At 42.6% G+C, this 18,565-nt stretch overlaps 2 protein-coding genes across 3 annotated transcripts; one reads left to right on the top strand and one right to left on the bottom strand.

The window, feature by feature from the left end:
* The first annotated feature begins 376 nt into the window (after positions 1-376).
* On the top strand, positions 377-17,495 carry LOC117572158 (speract receptor). 2 transcript variants are annotated; one of them, XM_052006149.1, is made up of 16 exons: positions 377-695; positions 10,379-11,217; positions 11,279-11,588; positions 13,131-13,381; positions 13,449-13,520; positions 13,598-13,743; positions 13,812-14,001; positions 14,174-14,264; positions 14,324-14,511; positions 14,685-14,903; positions 14,974-15,078; positions 15,142-15,213; positions 15,331-15,505; positions 15,567-16,237; positions 16,299-16,948; positions 17,003-17,495. In XM_052006149.1, the coding sequence occupies exons 2-16, from the start codon at positions 10,780-10,782 to the stop codon at positions 17,196-17,198; spliced, it is 3,774 nt and encodes a 1,257-aa protein (XP_051862109.1). In that variant the 5' UTR covers positions 377-695; positions 10,379-10,779; the 3' UTR covers positions 17,199-17,495. The 2 variants fall into 2 exon arrangements, with proteins under 2 accessions (XP_051862109.1, XP_051862110.1); XM_052006150.1 differs by having other exon boundaries at positions 381-695; positions 14,724-14,903; positions 17,003-17,493.
* LOC117572159 (phospholipase A1 2) lies at positions 5,299-6,449 on the bottom strand. The gene is made up of 3 exons (XM_034254808.2): positions 6,352-6,449; positions 6,163-6,286; positions 5,299-6,093 (listed from the first exon to the last, which is right to left on the bottom strand). Exons 1-3 carry the CDS (start codon positions 6,425-6,427, stop codon positions 5,385-5,387), a joined length of 909 nt encoding a protein of 302 aa, XP_034110699.2. The 5' UTR covers positions 6,428-6,449; the 3' UTR covers positions 5,299-5,384.
* Positions 17,496-18,565: the final 1,070 nt, after the last annotated feature.

Genomic DNA, 18,565 nt, shown 5'->3' with positions numbered 1-18,565 from the left:
AAATTTCTTAAAGCACTCTAACAACTACAACAAACACATGAATTCAGTGTGTACACACTGTGCGTAAATATGCTTGTGTGTGTATGAGTGTTTACAGGCGCATAAAATTAATGGGAAAACTTTACAATTAAGTTAGCTATCGTCAATCGCCTATCGAGGCCTATCGAGGAGTTCCGTTGGGATCCTGACTCACGTACGCATACCAACGCATAATCCATGAGTGTATGTGTGTTAGTGGGCGCGTGTGCCAACTTTACATGACGTATGTGCGTGCGTATTTATAGCGCAATTAGCAAATTGTCTAAAGTTATAAATTTATGCCAATATCCATATTGCAAATCCAATTAGCAGTCGTGCGCAAATAAAGCAATGAAATACGCGCCGTTAGCTTTTTACCGTTACAACCCATTTATCGATGTCACTACCCCGCCTCCCGCCAACGCCCACGCACAACGTTTCGCCCACCCACAAAGTGCAATTTGACAACAGCAAAAAAAATACGTATTGACAATTCTTATGCAATTACGCACTGCAAGTCCCACTCAATCGCCATTTAAATAAATTTCGCATGCAACGACAAAATAATTGATAAGCGTCATACAATAACAACAAAAACAACAACAATAGCAGCAGAGCAACAGCTACGGTCAGTACAAGCTTCTGAGTCCCTCTCAAAACACAAACAAAAACCGAAAGTGAGTACAAAATGCACATACGAAAAATAAAATACAAAAACAAAACACAACAGTTGTCGACGCCGACACAAAACAATGCAAAAGCAAAAGAAAAAAAAAGCTCGCAGCGCATTGCAATTTTTTCCACAATTAAATAATATTTACGAGAGAGCCCCAAAACCCCAAAAATGACTCAGTATCAATGTCAGAGGCGCGTGGCGCTGCGTGCCTGAGCGTAGCATTCCGTCAGCGCTGGCGTCGCTGGCGCGGGCAGAGCAGCGGCAGAGGGGACAGCATCATGCGCTGTGCGCACCCCAACAGATCTGTGGGCTATGTAAAAGCCGACAACTTTGATGCAGAATAATTCTGCGCTGCAAATTTTGATCGCTATAGCAGTGGGTGCTGCTGGAGTGGGAGGGGAGTCGCTGCTGGACTTGTTCGTGCTGTGCTTTTTGCTCTCCTTTTGCTTGTTGTACTTTGGTGTTGGTGGTCGCATGAATAAAGCAATGAATGAAAGAGTGAGACAGAGCGCACGTTTTGCATTTGCTTTTCGCAGTCGCGTCGCTGCCGCTGTTGTCACTGACCACACTCAACGGCATATGGACAGCTGCTGCTGTTGTTTTTGTTGCTTTAAGAGCTTTTCAATTTGACGTTGGTCAAAGCGCAAAGCATAAAGCAGACAACCATAAAGCATAAGCAGATCAAGTGGATATAAAAATGAATGAGTTGGGGAATTAAATTATTTTTTTTTCTCTTTTGCACGCTTTGCGAAAATTTGTTTTGGTATTAAGAGCTGGCACTTTGAACCAGCTATGATAAGCAAGCAGACGTCAGGGAATTATCCTTATCAGGCATTACTTTAAAAATTTAAATAAGCGCGCAAACAAAATGTAGTAGTATATTAGAACACATCGCGGTGATTAGCGAAAGTGGGCCAAGAGATTATGCAGATTAAGTGGCATGCAGACAATGTGTGTGCAGCATAAAAATTGCCCGCAAATTACCCGCAAATCACTCGACCCGCAGATCCCAACCACATTCACTTGCCGCTTGCCACTTACCACCTGCCACCTGCCACCTTGACGTGGCAATATGCGAATTTAATTAAATTCGTATGTAGATGGCTTTTCAATCAGTCAATTCAACTCACTGTTTGGTTAACCAACCAACCAACCAGCCAACCAACCGTCCATGCGAGCAACCGCTGCAGACTTCAGCTTATCACTTTGCAAAATGCAAAACAGACACCCGGACAATAACTGCGGGGCACACTATCTCTGTCTCTGTCGCACTCTGTCTGTGGTCCGCTTAGGCATGTGTGTGTGTGTGAACAACATTTCAAAATGTTCACCTCAACACGACATATGTTACATTGCGCTGGCTGGCGTTGTTGCTGCGTTGCTTCCCGCTTACTGCTTACCGCTTATCACAACATTACGTTCTACACACTCACCCAACAACAACAGCAGCAACAACAACAAAGCACAGTGGCAACGACAACAATGACGACAACAAAAACGATGCCTCACCCAATGGCACAATTTCATTTGGGGGGCTTGGTTGCATGCGGAGTCACAAGTGCTCCGGTGGGAGGGAGGGATGTGGTGAGTGCCGGGCAGGTGGAAAAATGAGAAGCGACGGGTTGTTCGGCTGTCGTTTGTCGTTGCTCAAATGGCATCCCATAAAAAGGTTCACAAAAAAATTAACATAGCCATAAAAACAAATTCGCAATTGACGGCAAAAAATACAACGAAAATTAATGTTACAACCATTTTATTCATTAGGCTGAACATTAAATACCCTCGCCTGAAAATTGTAATTATTATTCGTAAATTGATTATTTTTTGTTTTCATAGATTTCCCTAAGTGTTTTCAATGAATTTTTTAAATGGGGAATGAATGCATTCTTGCATGAAAATACAATACATATACTAGCATATTGAGTTGAATAATAAAAATGAAAGATATTATCATGAATTACGTAGTGTTTTTCATTCTGCACCAATATTTTGAATACAAAATTATGTTCGATTTTACCACTTCACTTCACTTCAGTTTTTATTATAATCGTCTGTCTTTAAGGGATTTTTGGAAAAGTTATAAAAAACAGAAAATCCATAACATTTTTTGGAATTCTAAGTTTTACTATCTACAGTTTGTACTGCAGTTAAACTGTTTACTGCAATCTATCGAATTTTTTTTATAGTTTTTTCTTAAATGTGTCACTAAAATGATTCATAATTCGAAGAGGTGCTTAAGTCGCATATACCCCAAACTTTCCCTATTTACTATACATAGAAATTACACCCACCCCATTTACCCGTCTAATGGGAGCAGTGGAAAGGACGGAACTGACTTTTTAACGGCTGGGTGAGGCTTCAAAACCTGTCTAACGTTTTGGCCAAAAACATTTCATTGACGTCACGAAATAATGCTTTAATGCTAGAACAATTTTCTGTTATCAACTTTAATTCGAAATCAACGCAATCGCCCCGCTCATTAACATACAGAAACCAAATAAGAAAATGCAGAGAATAGAAACAGAGCAAAGATAAAGGAAAAGTCAAGTGAAACGAAACGAACAGAAAAAATTAAATGAAATGAAATTGTTGCGATTTCATTTCTAGTTAGGCCAAAGTGCGAGTGTGTGTAATGGCAATATTTATGGGGAGGCTGTCGTCTAATGGCCAACAAAAACACAGTCCCCAAAAAAAAGCCACGGGAAAAACAATGGCTAAAGAGCGGGACACGCTGCGACATCTAATGGCCGACAGAGAAGGCTCTCAAATCGTGGGGGAGGTACTTTTATTTTATGGGCACGCGGCAAAGTTGCAAGGAAAGTGAAACTGAGATTGAAGTGTACGATGAGTGTCGTCGGCCTCGAGTAGTCAAATTAAGATCTTAAGCCGTCTAACAACTGAGACATGTTTCGTGCAGAGAGTGAAGCTGACGCATTTAATGCGCGCTTAACCTGGAAAATGGAAGTAGAAATGGAAATGGGCGAAAAACTTGCGCTTTAAGGCTGATAAGCTAAACGGAAGTGAATGAGATTGAACCGGTGTGAACCTAACTGCTAATGAATGCTACAATTAGCGAAAGTAAACTTTTATTGTGGCAAAAGTTTTGTCGCCTACTTTGTGGCGCATGCTTGAGAGCACCTGACGAAAGCTTTTTCTCTTATCGGGCCCATCGAATGTGATCATCAGCAATCAATCAGTTGTTATTCAAGACGTCCACAGACTGGCAAAAACTTGTTGCCCATAAATGCGTTTCGTTTCCCACAATTTAGATAATACGTATACGTATAATATTGGAGAGTGAGAACGCTGTTTTAAGCACGCAAGCAAACTCGCTGATGATACATGGCGAATGGCCAAAAGATAAACCCAACTGCTGAGCGCAATTTGCTACATTTAAATGCAATTTGTGACAGTTTCGCTTTAGCGCGACTTTCAACTGACATAGACGAAGTGGCGGAAGGGAAAGTGCTGCAGTTGGGAGCTTCGAGTCGAAGGATGTCAGCTACGCCAACTTTGCTGAGATGCCAAAGATGCCGTTGTCGACCCGCTTCAGGAATAAGTCAAGACATAGCTGCACAAAGGAATTTCTTTATAATATCAGACACAATCAAGTGCAGCAGAGGCAGCAACAAAAACAAAAAAAAAAGCACAACAACTCTAGCTCGCAAGAGGACACACACATAAATCCCTAACAACGTTCCGTCTTGAGCTTTAAACTCGTACGTTGCAGAGCCTGATTTATGCTGGCATCTTTAAGCACTCGAGTGTAATATTCTTACTACGTTTTGTGTCTCGTTTTTTTGTTGGTTGTGACGTGCTTCAGGAAACTTTTTGGACAAGTCACTCTGCCAAGAAGTAGAAGACCAAGTCCTTATCTAGCAATAGGCAAAGTTGTCAACTGCTACGCTTCACATAAAAAAAATGAAGCCAAACCAAGAGGGAGGATTGCGGTATGCCCGCATGGCGTATACGCAATATGTGTGCACGTGCGTTAAAACTTGCACAGCTGAGGCCTTAAAATTGATTTTGAACTAATGAATGAGTCGAATGCCTGCCTAACGTCCATCAACACTGCTGGGCCAATTCCCTTTCCTTTCCGTTTTGTCCAATGACTAATGAGTATGCCCTTTTTATACCCTAAACACATTTTAAAAGGCCAAATGAGAGTTGAACAAGTTTGTCATTCGGCATGCAACAGGCTGAAGTTGATGACCATAAACCTGTTCTACTTTTGATAGTTTCCATACTTCCAGTCCTGTCGGTTACATTTAGGAAAGGAATTGCTTGAAGTTTAAGTCCAATTTCCATTATTATTTTTTGTACGCACATTTTTAGTGATTTTATCTCAGGGTATTTTGTAGTCGCTCATTCTAGCTCAAGCTCTTACTTTTGCCCATTTTAAATGAGCAAAGTAGGTCATAAGTTTGTATGAAACCCTCTGAAAATATACATATTATGCTCCAATTCAATCTTCCATTCATCCTGCTGACCTTTGGTCCGTCGTTCCTGCCGTCCATCTTTATTAAACTGTATAGCTCGGCTAGTGTAACAGCTAGAGTCTTCAAATTTCGCATGTGTCCTCATACATTTAATACGCAACTATCTTAAGTATTGTTTACAGGGTATCTTGCCTTGTCGTTTCCCGTTTGTTTTGCTTTATTAATTGTTTCGCCCTTATTGCCTGACAACGTTACAAGAATCCAATATAGTATGCACCCCGGCCGAAGGGTGCTTGGCTCTTTGTCTCCAGGAAATAAATGCCTGCTGCTCTTTGAGTGTTGCCACCGGTTGCCACGACTCCCATGCGCTGCGATGACCAGCGACAGTTCTGGGCACTCATTGAGTCCACCGAACCGCAAAGGGCGCAAACGAAATCATTCGCTGGCGACCACATTTCCACAGCCAAGTCGAGAGCACGTTCATGGGCGCAGGCATCGCTGCTGCAGCCTGGTTGCTCTTCGCCACCATTCGGATAGTAATCCACATCCCCGAGTTGGGTCATTGTGCCCAATCCATTGCCATTTGTGTGCAGCACCTCAACGTAGGCAGCGTCCTGAGCCGAGAGTTGATGCGCCAGCTCAACGCTGTCTCCGGTGGGATCGAGTGCAATGATGTGTGAGAATTGCTCGCCAAGCAGTTGTTGCACTTGCTCAGCCACAGCGCCAGACAGATGAGCGCCCTCGGCAAATCCCACGAGTTGTTGTTTCGCCAGCGGCACATCAAACTGTTGATGCAGCTGCACGATAACTTTACTCGCACTGTTCACGAGCTGGGATTCGGTCTGCGACTCCGTTGAATCCAGGGCAAATACGTTGCAAGCCTCACGCTCGAGCAACGCTGTTGCAAGCTTCGATTGCTGCTCGGCTGAGTTATTGCTGCGCCAGCTGGGCAGCAACAGGCTGCAAATGAAAAAGGGGTTTGTGATGGCGAGGAAAGTCTTAAATTATCGCCGCTGATGGATGACTCACACAATGGGCTCCAGGGCGTAGAAGGGGGAACGCACCAACGTCTCCACCTCTGGCTCAATGCGCTGTGGTGTCTGCGGATTGCGTCGCGTGTACAGCAGATAGCCAGGCTCCGGGCTGTCCTCGGCTGCAAGATGTGAACTCTGTGTGTCTAAGTCACTGGATGACGTCATTTGTGATCATTGAACTCACCTGTCGCCGGTGTCGCAATTACCGCCAGAGCAGCTGCTAGGAGCAGGCAACTTAGCATTACCTTTGTGTATCGCATATTGTGTTCAACTGATGGCAAATTGTCGTTTGACATCGAAGGCATTCCTCGGATTGATTGCGACGCCATCGACACACCAGTGACTGATTAGATTAGACGCTACCGAGTCGTTTATGGACCAAGTCAGCGATAAGGGTTATTTATCAAATGAAGCCAACAATGAGACACCATTGACCAGTTGGAGTAGTGCACAGCTTGGCCTCTATCGGCCAGCACTTGGATAATTCTCTCACGACATCAAGTGTTATTTATGGCGCCTGTTTATACCCGTTGTGTGTGTACTTTAGCAAGGTATGTAAACTTTGTGAGCATAGAGAAATGCAACAAGTTCTCAATCAACCGTCAGTATTAACACCTAAATATCACAGACAACATGAACTAGGTTACCAATTCTGTCTGCTAAACGTTTGTTGATCTTACGCAGATCATGACTCTATAAATAGGAAAAATAAATATTTACAAAAGTACTCATGCTATTTATACGACTAGAGATTACAACTTTGGTAAATATAATAGTAACAACTTGTTGAATAGATTTTGAGTATTTGACAACAATGTGATAAGAAGTTCTTTGACTTTGGTCACACTTTTTTGTTTGTTTTCTTTGAATATGGGTCGCTTTTCTTTACCTCCTTTATATGTGTTACTTCAACATAACATTTATCCCATATAAAATCCCATAAGAAAAAAGACAACATATTTTCTCATATTCATATTTATTCAGTCACGCGATGTTTATCGAGTTGAAACCCAAACAGAGCTCACCACAACACAATATGATGATAAACACGTGCGGCAAGTTATGTAAATTATATTACTGCTTCTAATGCAGCTTACTCATTAAAGGTTTTATGATTTGAGTGCTGGCTTTTTCATAATTTGGATGCCAAAGACTGTTTACATTCTGAGACCGGTTACACTTAAAATTTACTGTGTAAGCAGAGTGTAAACAGCCATGCTGAACTTGATCTAATATGAAAAAATATAAATATTGTTAATAATTATCAGACTTTAAAGTATTTAACACATATCTCACAGCAGAGCAAACTTCACGTTAACTTTCTGGCTTGTTTTAGTTTGTCAAATTAATCAAAGCAGCGCAATCTTGTATGGCAAGTGGAAGCATTTAAACACACTCCCCGCTGCCCCGTTGCCACTGGCAACCGGCAACTGCCACCTGCTGCAACAAATTGCATTTAATTGCCTGACAGATCAATGACTCGAGCTCAGATGCAAAGCACTTTATGTGTTACGTCGTGTGCAGTAGCTGCAATTGCTTCGCGGGGAGTGGAAGTGGAATGGAGTTGTGTGTACAATTGTACTGTCAGCTGGCAGCCAGATTGGGAGGCGAGGCGAGAGGGCCTTGCATTGTTTGCTTGGCTCAACCGTCAGTAGGTGTGGCACCACCCACAGTTGCCCCCAATGCTGATGGTCATTAGCCCCGGACTCGTACATCGGACTCGAACGCACATCATAATGATGACGTGTGGGACTCGTTGCAGCTGTGCGAAATTTACAAAATTTAAGGCACACAAAATGCAAACACAAAATCTCGGCAACTGGAGCGTGTGTTGCCATAGTAGAATTCTCTAAGAAGTGCAAAATAAATCGCTTGCGAAATAGTCTGTCAAGTGCACGCGGCAAACAATTAAGCCAACAAACAACACCCTGCCACGCCCCAATATTCCCACACACACACACACACACTAACAGACACACTTATACACTTCCTGCCAGCTCAATGGGCACGTCAAGCGATTTGGAGCTCATGCTAGATTTATGGATAAACGCGCGTTATTAAACGAAGGCCGACGGCGGCCCATTTATAACCAGGCTCAACAGACTGAAAGCAGAGCAAGGCATATTCCAAAAAAGGTGCTCGACTGTAAGATACTTGCATTTTATTTAATTTCAAAGACAGCCTCGATCTTTTTCTTTGACCGAGACTAATTTTCTGCCTAAACTATCAACACACAGCCAAATTATAAGAGTTAAAAGGCTTTCAACATAGTTTACTGAATTTGAGGAAAATCACGCTGTTAGACAACGAAATCATTTATTTAATATCCATTTGAGTTTTTTTTGATTTGGAATCTTTGAACTCAAAGTTAGAGCTTTAAGAATTTGTCAATGACACAATGAAAAAACTATATTCAATTAGAAAGTAACTATATCAAAATAACACAAACTTACAAGGCAGTTAAAGTTACGATACAAGATAAGTTTTCATTTGAAACATTTTAGTAAAAACAAACTCCAATTTCCAGCAATTTAGTATTAAAAAGATGGATACCCTTAATCAAGCACAGACATACATGATTCCATCGTGACCCCAATAAAAATAAATAATATTTTTAGCATGGAAAATGTTCCTTTGGCAAGTTACATGCATGCATATTCGATTGTTACATTGTTATTATACCCTTTTATGCTCTGGCTTCCGGGTGTTCAAAGAGGAGCGCAACGTTGAGGGGTGCTAAGAGGCGTGTCTCTTTGTATTAGCATAAACATGTAGCTAGCTGTCGATGTGGAGCATTCAGCGTGCCAGCACGCATTCAATTGAATACCAAAAAAGAATTGTATCATATTCCCAACAGAGATGTGAGGGGGAGTAAAGCTTACGGGGGGCAGCGCAGGACTTCGGGATGCAGCAAATCAGAGTTAGGGCGATCAAAGGGAAAAGTCAATATGGTCGGGCGTGCAAAACTTTGAAGTGGTTGAAGTCGCAAGCGATTCAATATAATAAATTACTGTGATGATGGCATTGCAGCCAGCAAGCTCGAAGGTTCTGTCAATATCACGCATACGACTGGGTGTGAGTTAGACCCAAGCAGCAGCAACAGCAGCAGCCGGAGCAATCCTTAACGAAAGAAAGTCAGCAAAAGAGTCTGGTGTGAAATAAGCAATCAACAAAGTCACAGAGCCAAACAAAGACACTTTATGAGAAGTGTGAGGCTCGGGGGGTTGGAGAAGCTATCAGTAACTTCCATGTAGCTCTGCTCTTTATGGCGTGAAGTAAAAGTAGCGAGTGGAAATCATTTTTGATGTGCCGCAATTTCTCATAAAAATTTCATTACTTGCTCTGGCTCTGGCTGTTTGATGAGCAAAAGGATATCAGATTGAGGGAGGAGGAGACAGAGTGAGTGACAGCACAAATACTCAGCTCTCTCAGCATACAGTAATCAATTAGTGGCGAACGTCATCATCTATGTGAGAATACAATAGAATGGCATTATCTTGTACCATCGACATCTGCATTAAATGCAAGGAAACCACCTCAACTTCAAGCCATAAAAGTGCAACTGATAAGGGGTGCATAAAAACTGGTGCGCGAAATTAAACTAGTCTACCAAAGGATACCCAATGTTTACCTTCTCAGGGAGCTTAATGTTGAGAGTTCCCCTTTTTTAATTAGAAATGCATAGCGTATTAAATGCGATGAAGAAATCTAAAGGTTAAGAAAGTAATATAAATTTGCGCATTTTTGATCAGGTCGATGAACTAAGTATAAGATTAACTCCCAAGTTATTACGTTTGTCCGATTATTCGGGTATTTTTATGGCGTTTTTTTTATCGGGTATTTTATCTAGACTCCTTTTATTATTTACTCTTTTTATTGTTATTATGACGATTTAGCTCAATGACCAAATGAAGCGCGAAAACTTTCATATATTATTTACACCTTTTAGCTCTTCAAGTCTCTGAGATTAAAGCGTTGAACTATATATTTGTAAGTGTGCGTTACAAATCTTATCGAAGAACCGACGGACACTCTTTTACAAGTCTTTAATAAGTGCAGGGTATATTTAGTATCGTATTTCTCACTGTGTGTGTGTTTTTGGGGTGGATGGATGAGTGTGTGCCTTTGCAAGTGGGGGAAAGTCGTGGCAAGTAAACTAAGATGCAAAATGCAAGCAGAGCTAGCCTTGATTAAAGCTATGTTCCACGCAGGACGAAGACGCCGACCAAGAAGACGTGAATAGTAAAGAAGAGGCGAGAGAGAGAGAGAGAGTGTGGAGAGAGAGAGAGCAACAAGGAGCCATTGCAATCGAGTGAATGTAATTAACAAGAAGCTGAAGGAGCCGGAGCTGTTGTCACAGCTGAAAGTTCAACAAAAATGTTGCAACACGCCAAAGGACTAGCACACAACAAGGACACAGTCGCTACAAAAGCCGCCGCTATCCATTTCCAATTAAATTAAACGTAGCGACAAGGACACCACCTCATCAACCACTTCCATCTCAGCTGCACTCCACTCCACTCCACTCCATTACACGCTGTCTACACTCTACACTTGCTGCAACCTACAGTCATCCATCACTCCATGCAACACGCAACGCTTGTGGCGCGTAATGAGTACATCCCTGAGTACAGCTTCAGCCGTTCTACATGCACAACAACAACGCTTCTCCCCCAACGGATTGCTGCTGCCGTTCTTTGTGCTGTGCCTTCAACAGCTGTTGCTGGCCACTTGCCATGCCGAAGTCTTTACGCTGGGCTATCTGACAGGCTCGCAACGACGTCCCGGCAATCTGGACTATCAGCGTCCTGGCATCACCATCTCAGGGGCCATTTCGCTGGCCGTTGACCAGGTTAATGCCGGCAAATTGCGCTCCATGGGACACTCGTTGCGCTTTGTTGTGGCCGAGACCTATGGCGATGAAGTGGCCAGCATACGACAGACAGCGGCACTGTGGACACAACAGGTGGCCGCCTACATTGGGCCGCAGGAGACGTGTGTGCACGAGGGACGCATGGCGGCTGCCTTTAATCTGCCCATGATATCCTATGTAGGTGGTGAAATTTACACTTGCAAACATTTGCTAATGGTTTTTTGGTTTATTTTCGCAGTATTGCACGCATCGGGATCCCTCCAATAAGCTGGACTTTCCCACTTTTGCCCGCACTCGTCCACCGGACACACAGATCTCCAAGTCCGTTGTGGCTTTGCTGTTGGCATTCAACTGGACGCAGGTCAGCTTCCTCTATTTGGATGATGCCAGCAGTCAGTATCAGCCGGTGGCAGAGACTATACTCAGCACTTTGAGTGCAGCCGGCGTTCTTGTAAGAGATATTCGCACCTGGAACACCATTTACTATCATGGCTTCATGGCCAATCCGTTCGATGCACTCGTGGAGCAAACACACGCCAACACACGCAGTAAGTGGGGTTTCAAAGCTGCATTCTGTGTACATAATAAAAACTCTTGGCTGACACTCATCGTCAAGCATTTTTTGTTCGTGTTCCTTGCTTAAAGGGAATTAGCTTTAGACGCTATAGAAAAAGGGTCCGCTTATTTACTTAATTGAAGGCTTTACTTAAGAAGTTTACTCTAAATCGATTGTGGGCAACTAAGGTTATGTAGAAAAAACATTATAAGCCAATAAGATGCTATTAGCTCTACTCAAATAATCAACAATGAGTCAAATTTATTCGTAATTTTTTTTAATTCAATGCATAATACAATTTACAACTCAAAAATAGAAACATAAATTTAGTACGAATGCTGCAAATAATTGGATTCACATAATCTACAATGAGTCGAATATATTCCCTATTTATTTCCAATCAATCACAGAAACTTAATAATCGAAATAAGCTATGAAAAAGCCTTTATCATTTTACCCACTCACATTAAAATGATTTCATTTCTGTCAACATTATGGTTGCAATCAAACATGCAATATTTGCATCCAATCAACGAACATAATAATGGAATTTCATTCAGACAGTTTTAGTAAATTATGCAGCGAAATAAACTGAAACAACAGCGCCTTTATGGTGCAGTTTATAATCGATATACAGCAGAAATAGTACGAATAAATTTCAGTTTAATTTGAATTTTAGCAAAGCTAAATACTAATTACGTTTTTCTATGTTGATTACCCAATTTCAATGAGCTTTTTATACCCGCTACCCATAGGGTAGAAGGGTATTATAACTTTGTGCCGGCAGGAAATGTATGTAACAGGTAGAAGGAGGCATCTCCGACCCTATAAAGTATATATATTCTTGATCAGCGTCAACAGCCGAGACGATATAGCCATGTCCGTCTGTCTGTCTGTCCGTCTGTCCGTCCGTCCGTCCGTCCGTCCGTATGAACACCTAGATCTCAGAGACTATAAGAGATAGAGCTATAATTTTTTTTCGACAGCATTTGTTATGTTTGCACGCAGATCAAGTTTGTTTCAAATTTTTGCCACGCCCACTTCCGCCCCCGAAAATCAAAAAAATCGAATAACAAGTGCAATTTTAAAGCTAGAGCTACGAATTTTGGTGTATACTATAACTACTGTAGTAGTTATGATTCCTGAAAATTTGGTTGCGATCAGATAAAAATTGTGGAAGTTATTAAAGAAATACTTTTGTATGGGCAAAAACGCCTTGTTACTAGGGGTCTGAGTTGCTTTGGCCGACAATCTGGCACATTGTACCGTTTATGGTATACCTTTGAATGGTGTTCTATATCGATATACCAAACAAACTATTTGGTATATTTTTTAGTATTTTTTTAGTATTTTCGGTATATTTTGAAAATGATACCGCAATATTTTGTCTTTATTAAAAATGGGTAGCGGGTATCTCACAGTCGAGCACACTCGACTGTAACTTTCTTACTTGTTTTTTGTAAACTCAGTTGTAATTTATGGTTCATGAAGCACTGTGCTTAATTACATAAAAAATCATTATTCATTCTCACAGTTTACCTAGTGCTGGGTCATTACTATGAACATGTGGGACTCATGGTTAGTCTGCAGCAACGTGGACTCTTGGCACGCGGAGAATACTTTGTGGTGGGCATCGATATCGAGCAGTATGATCCAGCGAAGCCGGAGAAATATCTGAGCGGCATGCTGATGGAGAAAGTGGAACCGCTGGCGGCGCAAGCATTTCGATCCTATCTCGGCATTGTGCCCACTGCGCCCGTCTCCTTTGCCACATTCGCCAACGAGGTGAGTTGCGCCAAGATGTTGGCCAAGAATCTGGTCCCACTTGATTGATGTGTATTGTGTGCTTTAGGTAAACAAATATATGGAACGAGAACCATTCAATTTCCCCAATCCCTTGGGCGTTTACGGTGGTGCAAAGCAGGTTTGTGTTCGGGGTTTTCTTCCGGCTCGTTTCCCAATCACATTTGAAAACATCTCATGCCCCGTTTTCCTTTGTAGATAAGCGCTGAGGCAGCCTATCTCTACGATGCCGTTCATCTGTATGCGAATGCTCTGGTCTCTGTGCTGCAGGCTGGCGGTAAACCCAAAAATGGCAGCGCCATTGTGGCGGCCATCAAGGGTTCGCGCTATCTGAGCGCCATGGGGTGAGTAACACTCTCCTCTAACCCATTCCTTCGACTTTCAACTAACTGTTGTGTTGTCTCTGGAGCAGTTACCATGTGTACATCGATGAGAATGGCGACGCTGCTGGGAACTATACAGTATTAGTGCGTGGCACAGTGCGCAATAATCGCAATCAGACTGTCGTGGGTCTAATGCCAGCGGGCACCTTTAGTCACAGGGGCAGCAGCAGTATCAGCAACAGCTCCAATAGCAGCAGCAGCAGCAACGATGCACTGTCCGTAAGTAATCCCCCAATATATTGCTTTCTATCGCTTAAAAACAAACTCTTGCATCCTAATGCTTGCCTAAAAAAAACAAAACAAAACCTCTAGCAGCAGGTAAGCGCATTGGGACTTTCCCGTTGATCTGTTCACCTTACTTATGCATAATCCTTTCTCTGTTTCTCGCCAGGATCTGAAATTGTATCACCACATTGACTGGGTGGGCGGTGTGCGTCCTGCAGCCGCGCCTCGCTGTGGTTTCGGTGGCGAGAACTGCGTTAGTAAGTCAACTAGAATTTAGTTTTTAATGTCAACCATTAACTAAATACTTTGTTTGTAGATTATACTGGCGAAATCTCGGCGGGTATTGCTGGTGGTGCTTTGCTTCTACTTGGACTTGTTTCGCTGGTGCTTTATCGCAACTGGCGCTATGAGCAGGAGTTGGACAGTCTGCTCTGGAAGATTGATTTTCGGGAGGTGCAAGTCCATGAAAATGAACGCGAGCAACAGAGTCTCAAGCAAACACGAGTAAGCTCTAAATTTATAAATATGAAAACTTCTTCCTTGAAAAACAAACCGAACCCAATCATTGATCCTAGTCCTTTAGATAGCTGTCTCTTTAAAGTTTATATACTGCATCTAACAGCTGAGACAAGTCCTCGTCTAAGCAAGTTTCCTGCATTCTTTGTCATGTTTGACAGCATTCGTTAAATCAATTGCCGCGTCGTCTTCCTTCGCAGTCCACCCATCCACTAATACGCACCAGCCAGGTCAGTCTCAGCTCCAATCCGGATGCGGACTTTCGCTATACAACTATCTTTACCCCCATTGGACTCTATAAAGGACAACTTTATGCCATTAAAAAGGTACGCAAGAAGAGCGTCGACATTACACGCGAAATGAAAAAGGAACTGAAGCTGGTAAGCAAATCAAAGGCAGTAAACTTCTAAAAGACTTAACATAAATCCCCCCTTCGATTCTACCCACCAGCTGAGGGACGCGAGGCATGACAACGTATGTGCATTTATTGGCGCCTGCACTGAGCCACCAAACATCTGCATCATCAGCGAATATTGCACGCGTGGCAGCCTTAAGGTCAGTAGTGGCTTTTGATTGGGTCGCAAAAATCCATCCCTTATTGCTTTTGTGCTTTTGCAGGACATATTGGAGAACGAGGACGTCAAGCTGGACAACATGTTCATTGCCTCCATGGTGGCGGACATTATACGCGTGAGTGCTGCTGTGTAACATTATACTAATGGCATCCCCTCCCCCCTCTTCCTTTGCAACCCCATTCCGCTTCCTTTTCCGTTTACTGTTTGTGAGAGCTTTCTTCTCCTTCCGCAGGGCGTCATTTACTTGCACGAATCGCCCATCCGCTTCCATGGCTCGCTGTGCACATCGAATTGCCTGGTCGACTCACGTTGGGTGGTCAAGCTGACGGACTTTGGCTTGTTTGCCTTCAAACAGGGCATCGAGGACAACTCCACGGACATGCAGCACATGTCTGCCAAATGTCTGAGTACGTTAAACCAGTACTTCCAAATAAATCGATGTTATATTCTACTATTTATTCTTCACAGAGTTGCTCTATCGTGCACCAGAGCTGCTGCGTCAGGGCCCATCCTCGCTGGTGATGGGCACACAGCGGGGCGATGCCTATTCCTTTGCCATAATCCTCTACGAGATGCATGTGCGACGCGGTCCCTTCGGCGAAACGGGTCTGACTCCCATGCAGTGCCTGCAAAAGGTCATGCAGCCACAGGATCAAGTGCATCCCTATCGTCCCTCATTGCAGCCCCTGGAGACGGCCTTCGATTGCGTCAGCGAGTGCTTGCGGGAATGCTGGGCAGAGCGGCCTGAGGATAGACCCGAGTTCAAGACAATACGCACCAAGCTGCGGCCATTGAGGAAGGGGATGCGTCCGAATATCTTTGACAATATGATGGCCATGATGGAGAAGTATGCCAACAATTTGGAGGCGCTGGTCGATGATCGCACCGATCAGTTGCAGGAGGAAAAGAAGAAGACTGATGCGCTGCTGCATGAGATGCTGCCGCGCTGCGTGGCCGATCAGCTGAAGAAGGGACACAAAGTGGATCCCGAACACTACGAACAGGTCACCATCTATTTTAGTGATATTGTCGGCTTTACGGCCATGTCCGCCGAGAGTTCGCCCCTGCAAGTGGTCGACTTTCTCAATGATCTCTACACCTGCTTCGATTCCATCATCGGCCATTATGATGTCTATAAGGTGAGTGAGGTTTGGTAGCAATCTTACTCGAACATGCATATTAATTGGGTTTCACTTGAAGGTGGAAACCATAGGCGATGCCTATATGGTTGTCTCTGGTCTGCCGTTGCGCAATGGCGATCTGCATGCTGCTGAAATAGCCACCATGTCCTTGCATTTGCTCAGCGCCGTCTCCGAGTTTAAGATACGACATCGACCCACCAATCGATTGTTGCTACGCATTGGCATACATTCGGGACCTGTTTGTGCCGGCGTCGTGGGTCTCAAGATGCCGCGTTATTGCCTCTTTGGCGACACCGTCAACACGGCTTCACGCATGGAATCGAGTGGTGTGCCGCTCAAGATTCACTGCAGCTGGCAGTGCCGTCAGCTGCTAGAGCGACTGGGCGGCTACCATTGCCAAGAGCGTGGCGTCATCTCGATGAAGGGCAAGGGAGAGCAGCGCACCTATTGGCTAATGGGTGAAGACGAGGAGGCACGAGTGCGACGCACCTATGAGCGCTCGCAGCGTCGTGGCTCACGTGCGTTGAACAAATTTATACAGGGCACTATTAAGCAGGCGCAGGAGCAGACTAACGATTGTGGCATAAGATCCTCGCTGAAACAAAAGAACTTACCACGTAACTCGCTGACGCGTTCTTCCAGCCTAGAATCGCCAAAGAAGCTGCGCTTTGCTGCTGGAAATATGCTGGAGCATCATCGCTATCACAGGTTAGTTAAATATAATACTTGTGTGAACATTACTAAAATAATTGGGTCATTTAGCGATGAGGCTCTGCTGGAAGTGGATTCGTACACGGGACTGCGGCGTTCCTCTGGTGGCTCCACGCATTCGCGGTACGAGGAGTCGACTTTATCCTGCCAAAGCATCGAACATCTCGATACGCTGCAACCAAAGCGGCGACCTTCTTCCTATCCAACTGCCGATACGCCACTGCTGCTGAATCACGTTGAGGTGTGACCAGGAGGAGAAGGAGAACATTATTAAAGTACAGGAATCATAAATAGTAGAATTTGTCAACAGTATCTTTAGACGAGTATTATCATGGTGTTCAGCCCTTGTTAGCCCTCTTATGCTTTAAGTGTTGTCTTCAAACTTAACGGAGGCATTTCTAGATGTTGTGTGGAAACTGTAGTATCAGCATATTGTGAGAGTGATTATAAATCTAGTCGTTGCATAAAACAAATACGCTAGTTTAGCGAGTAGCATAATCTTAAATATCAATAAATAAATCATATATATATATAAATGTAACAAATTTCACTTCGATTACCTTTACACCATATGTAGGAATATAGAGTCCAGCTTTAATTATTTATTTAGTTTTATTTAAATTTATTTTGTTTTGTATTTTTTTTATTGGTTTGTCTTGAAGACATTTGCTTTATAATTGTACTGCATAGCGTTCAAACTTAACGTTTTGTTTTTGTTTTTTTTTTGTTATATATTAAGTATTCGAGTTTAAAACCAATTTGTGCATTTCTTTGTGGGGTCTTTGCAGACCCGTCTCCCAATCTCTAATCTCTGAACTCTTGCGAAAGCCAGCTTGCAAAAATTTCAAATAGTTTGTATATAAGTACGTATTACATAGTTTCTAGTAGGGAATTTCTTCAATTTGATTGCTTTTGTTTGAACTTAGTTTTGCTAGATATATATGTATTTATATGTATGTGTTCTTTCTGCCATAATTTCCTCTTCTCTTTAAGTTGTTCGTTTTCTTTGTTTTTGATAAGCCACAAGCTTTAAAGCGCACTTTAATGCATAAAATGTAATTTTGTAATTTCGAAAATTCTTTAAATTTTGTTTTGTTTTGCTTTTTTGTTTCTTCTCTTTTCTTAACTTTAAAAATATGTGATTGTGTGCGTATGTATCTGTGTGTGGAATGGTCGAATAATAACAATTTTCATCAAGTGTATAATATATAATGTGTATAAGTATAAACTACTCAATTCAACAAGTTACTAAATAACAATTTTTATACAAGTCTAGGCGTGTATAATGCTTTGATTCGGTTTGGTTTTTCTTGTTCATATCAAAATGCTTGCAACAACAATATTCATCTACATAAAATATAAATATATGCATTTCAAATTTCTCACATCTTATTCATATAACTGTATATGTATGATTTTGTATCATTTTTCGGTTTTTGTTATAACTAGAATTTGCAATTATTTATTGTTCGACTGCCAAAGCACTTGCAGGTGGCGGCGGCGGCTCGTTTCGGTAAAAAACTAACAAAAATGGAGCTATACTTTCCCCACTTTCAACTGACAACAAATATGTTTTATAATAAATATATATATACTTCGCTTGTATATATATAT

This window comes from Drosophila albomicans, chromosome 3 (genome assembly GCF_009650485.2).
Source record: "Drosophila albomicans strain 15112-1751.03 chromosome 3, ASM965048v2, whole genome shotgun sequence".
NCBI lineage: Eukaryota > Metazoa > Arthropoda > Insecta > Diptera > Drosophilidae > Drosophila > Drosophila albomicans.
The sequence above is the reverse complement of the archived record's forward strand: the minus strand, read 5'-3'. Positions and strand labels throughout refer to the sequence as shown.

What these genes read in the sequence shown, in the direction of transcription:
- LOC117572158 (XM_052006149.1), top strand. Translation starts at nt 10,780, where the DNA reads ATGAGTACATCCCTGAGTACAGCTTCAGCCGTTCTACATGCACAACAA. An exon ending in GCAGCAACGATGCACTGTCC is followed by an intron (nt 14,002 to 14,173) that starts GTAAGTAATCCC and finishes GTTTCTCGCCAG; the next exon opens with GATCTGAAATTGTATCACCA. An exon ending in GCACGCGTGGCAGCCTTAAG is followed by an intron (nt 15,079 to 15,141) that starts GTCAGTAGTGGC and finishes GTGCTTTTGCAG; the next exon opens with GACATATTGGAGAACGAGGA.
- LOC117572159 (XM_034254808.2), bottom strand. Translation starts at nt 6,427, where the DNA reads ATGCGATACACAAAGGTAATGCTAAGTTGCCTGCTCCTAGCAGCTGCT. An exon ending in AATTGCGACACCGGCGACAG is followed by an intron (nt 6,287 to 6,351) that starts GTGAGTTCAATG and finishes CACATCTTGCAG; the next exon opens with CCGAGGACAGCCCGGAGCCT. An exon ending in TACGCCCTGGAGCCCATTGT is followed by an intron (nt 6,094 to 6,162) that starts GTGAGTCATCCA and finishes TTTCATTTGCAG; the next exon opens with CCTGTTGCTGCCCAGCTGGC.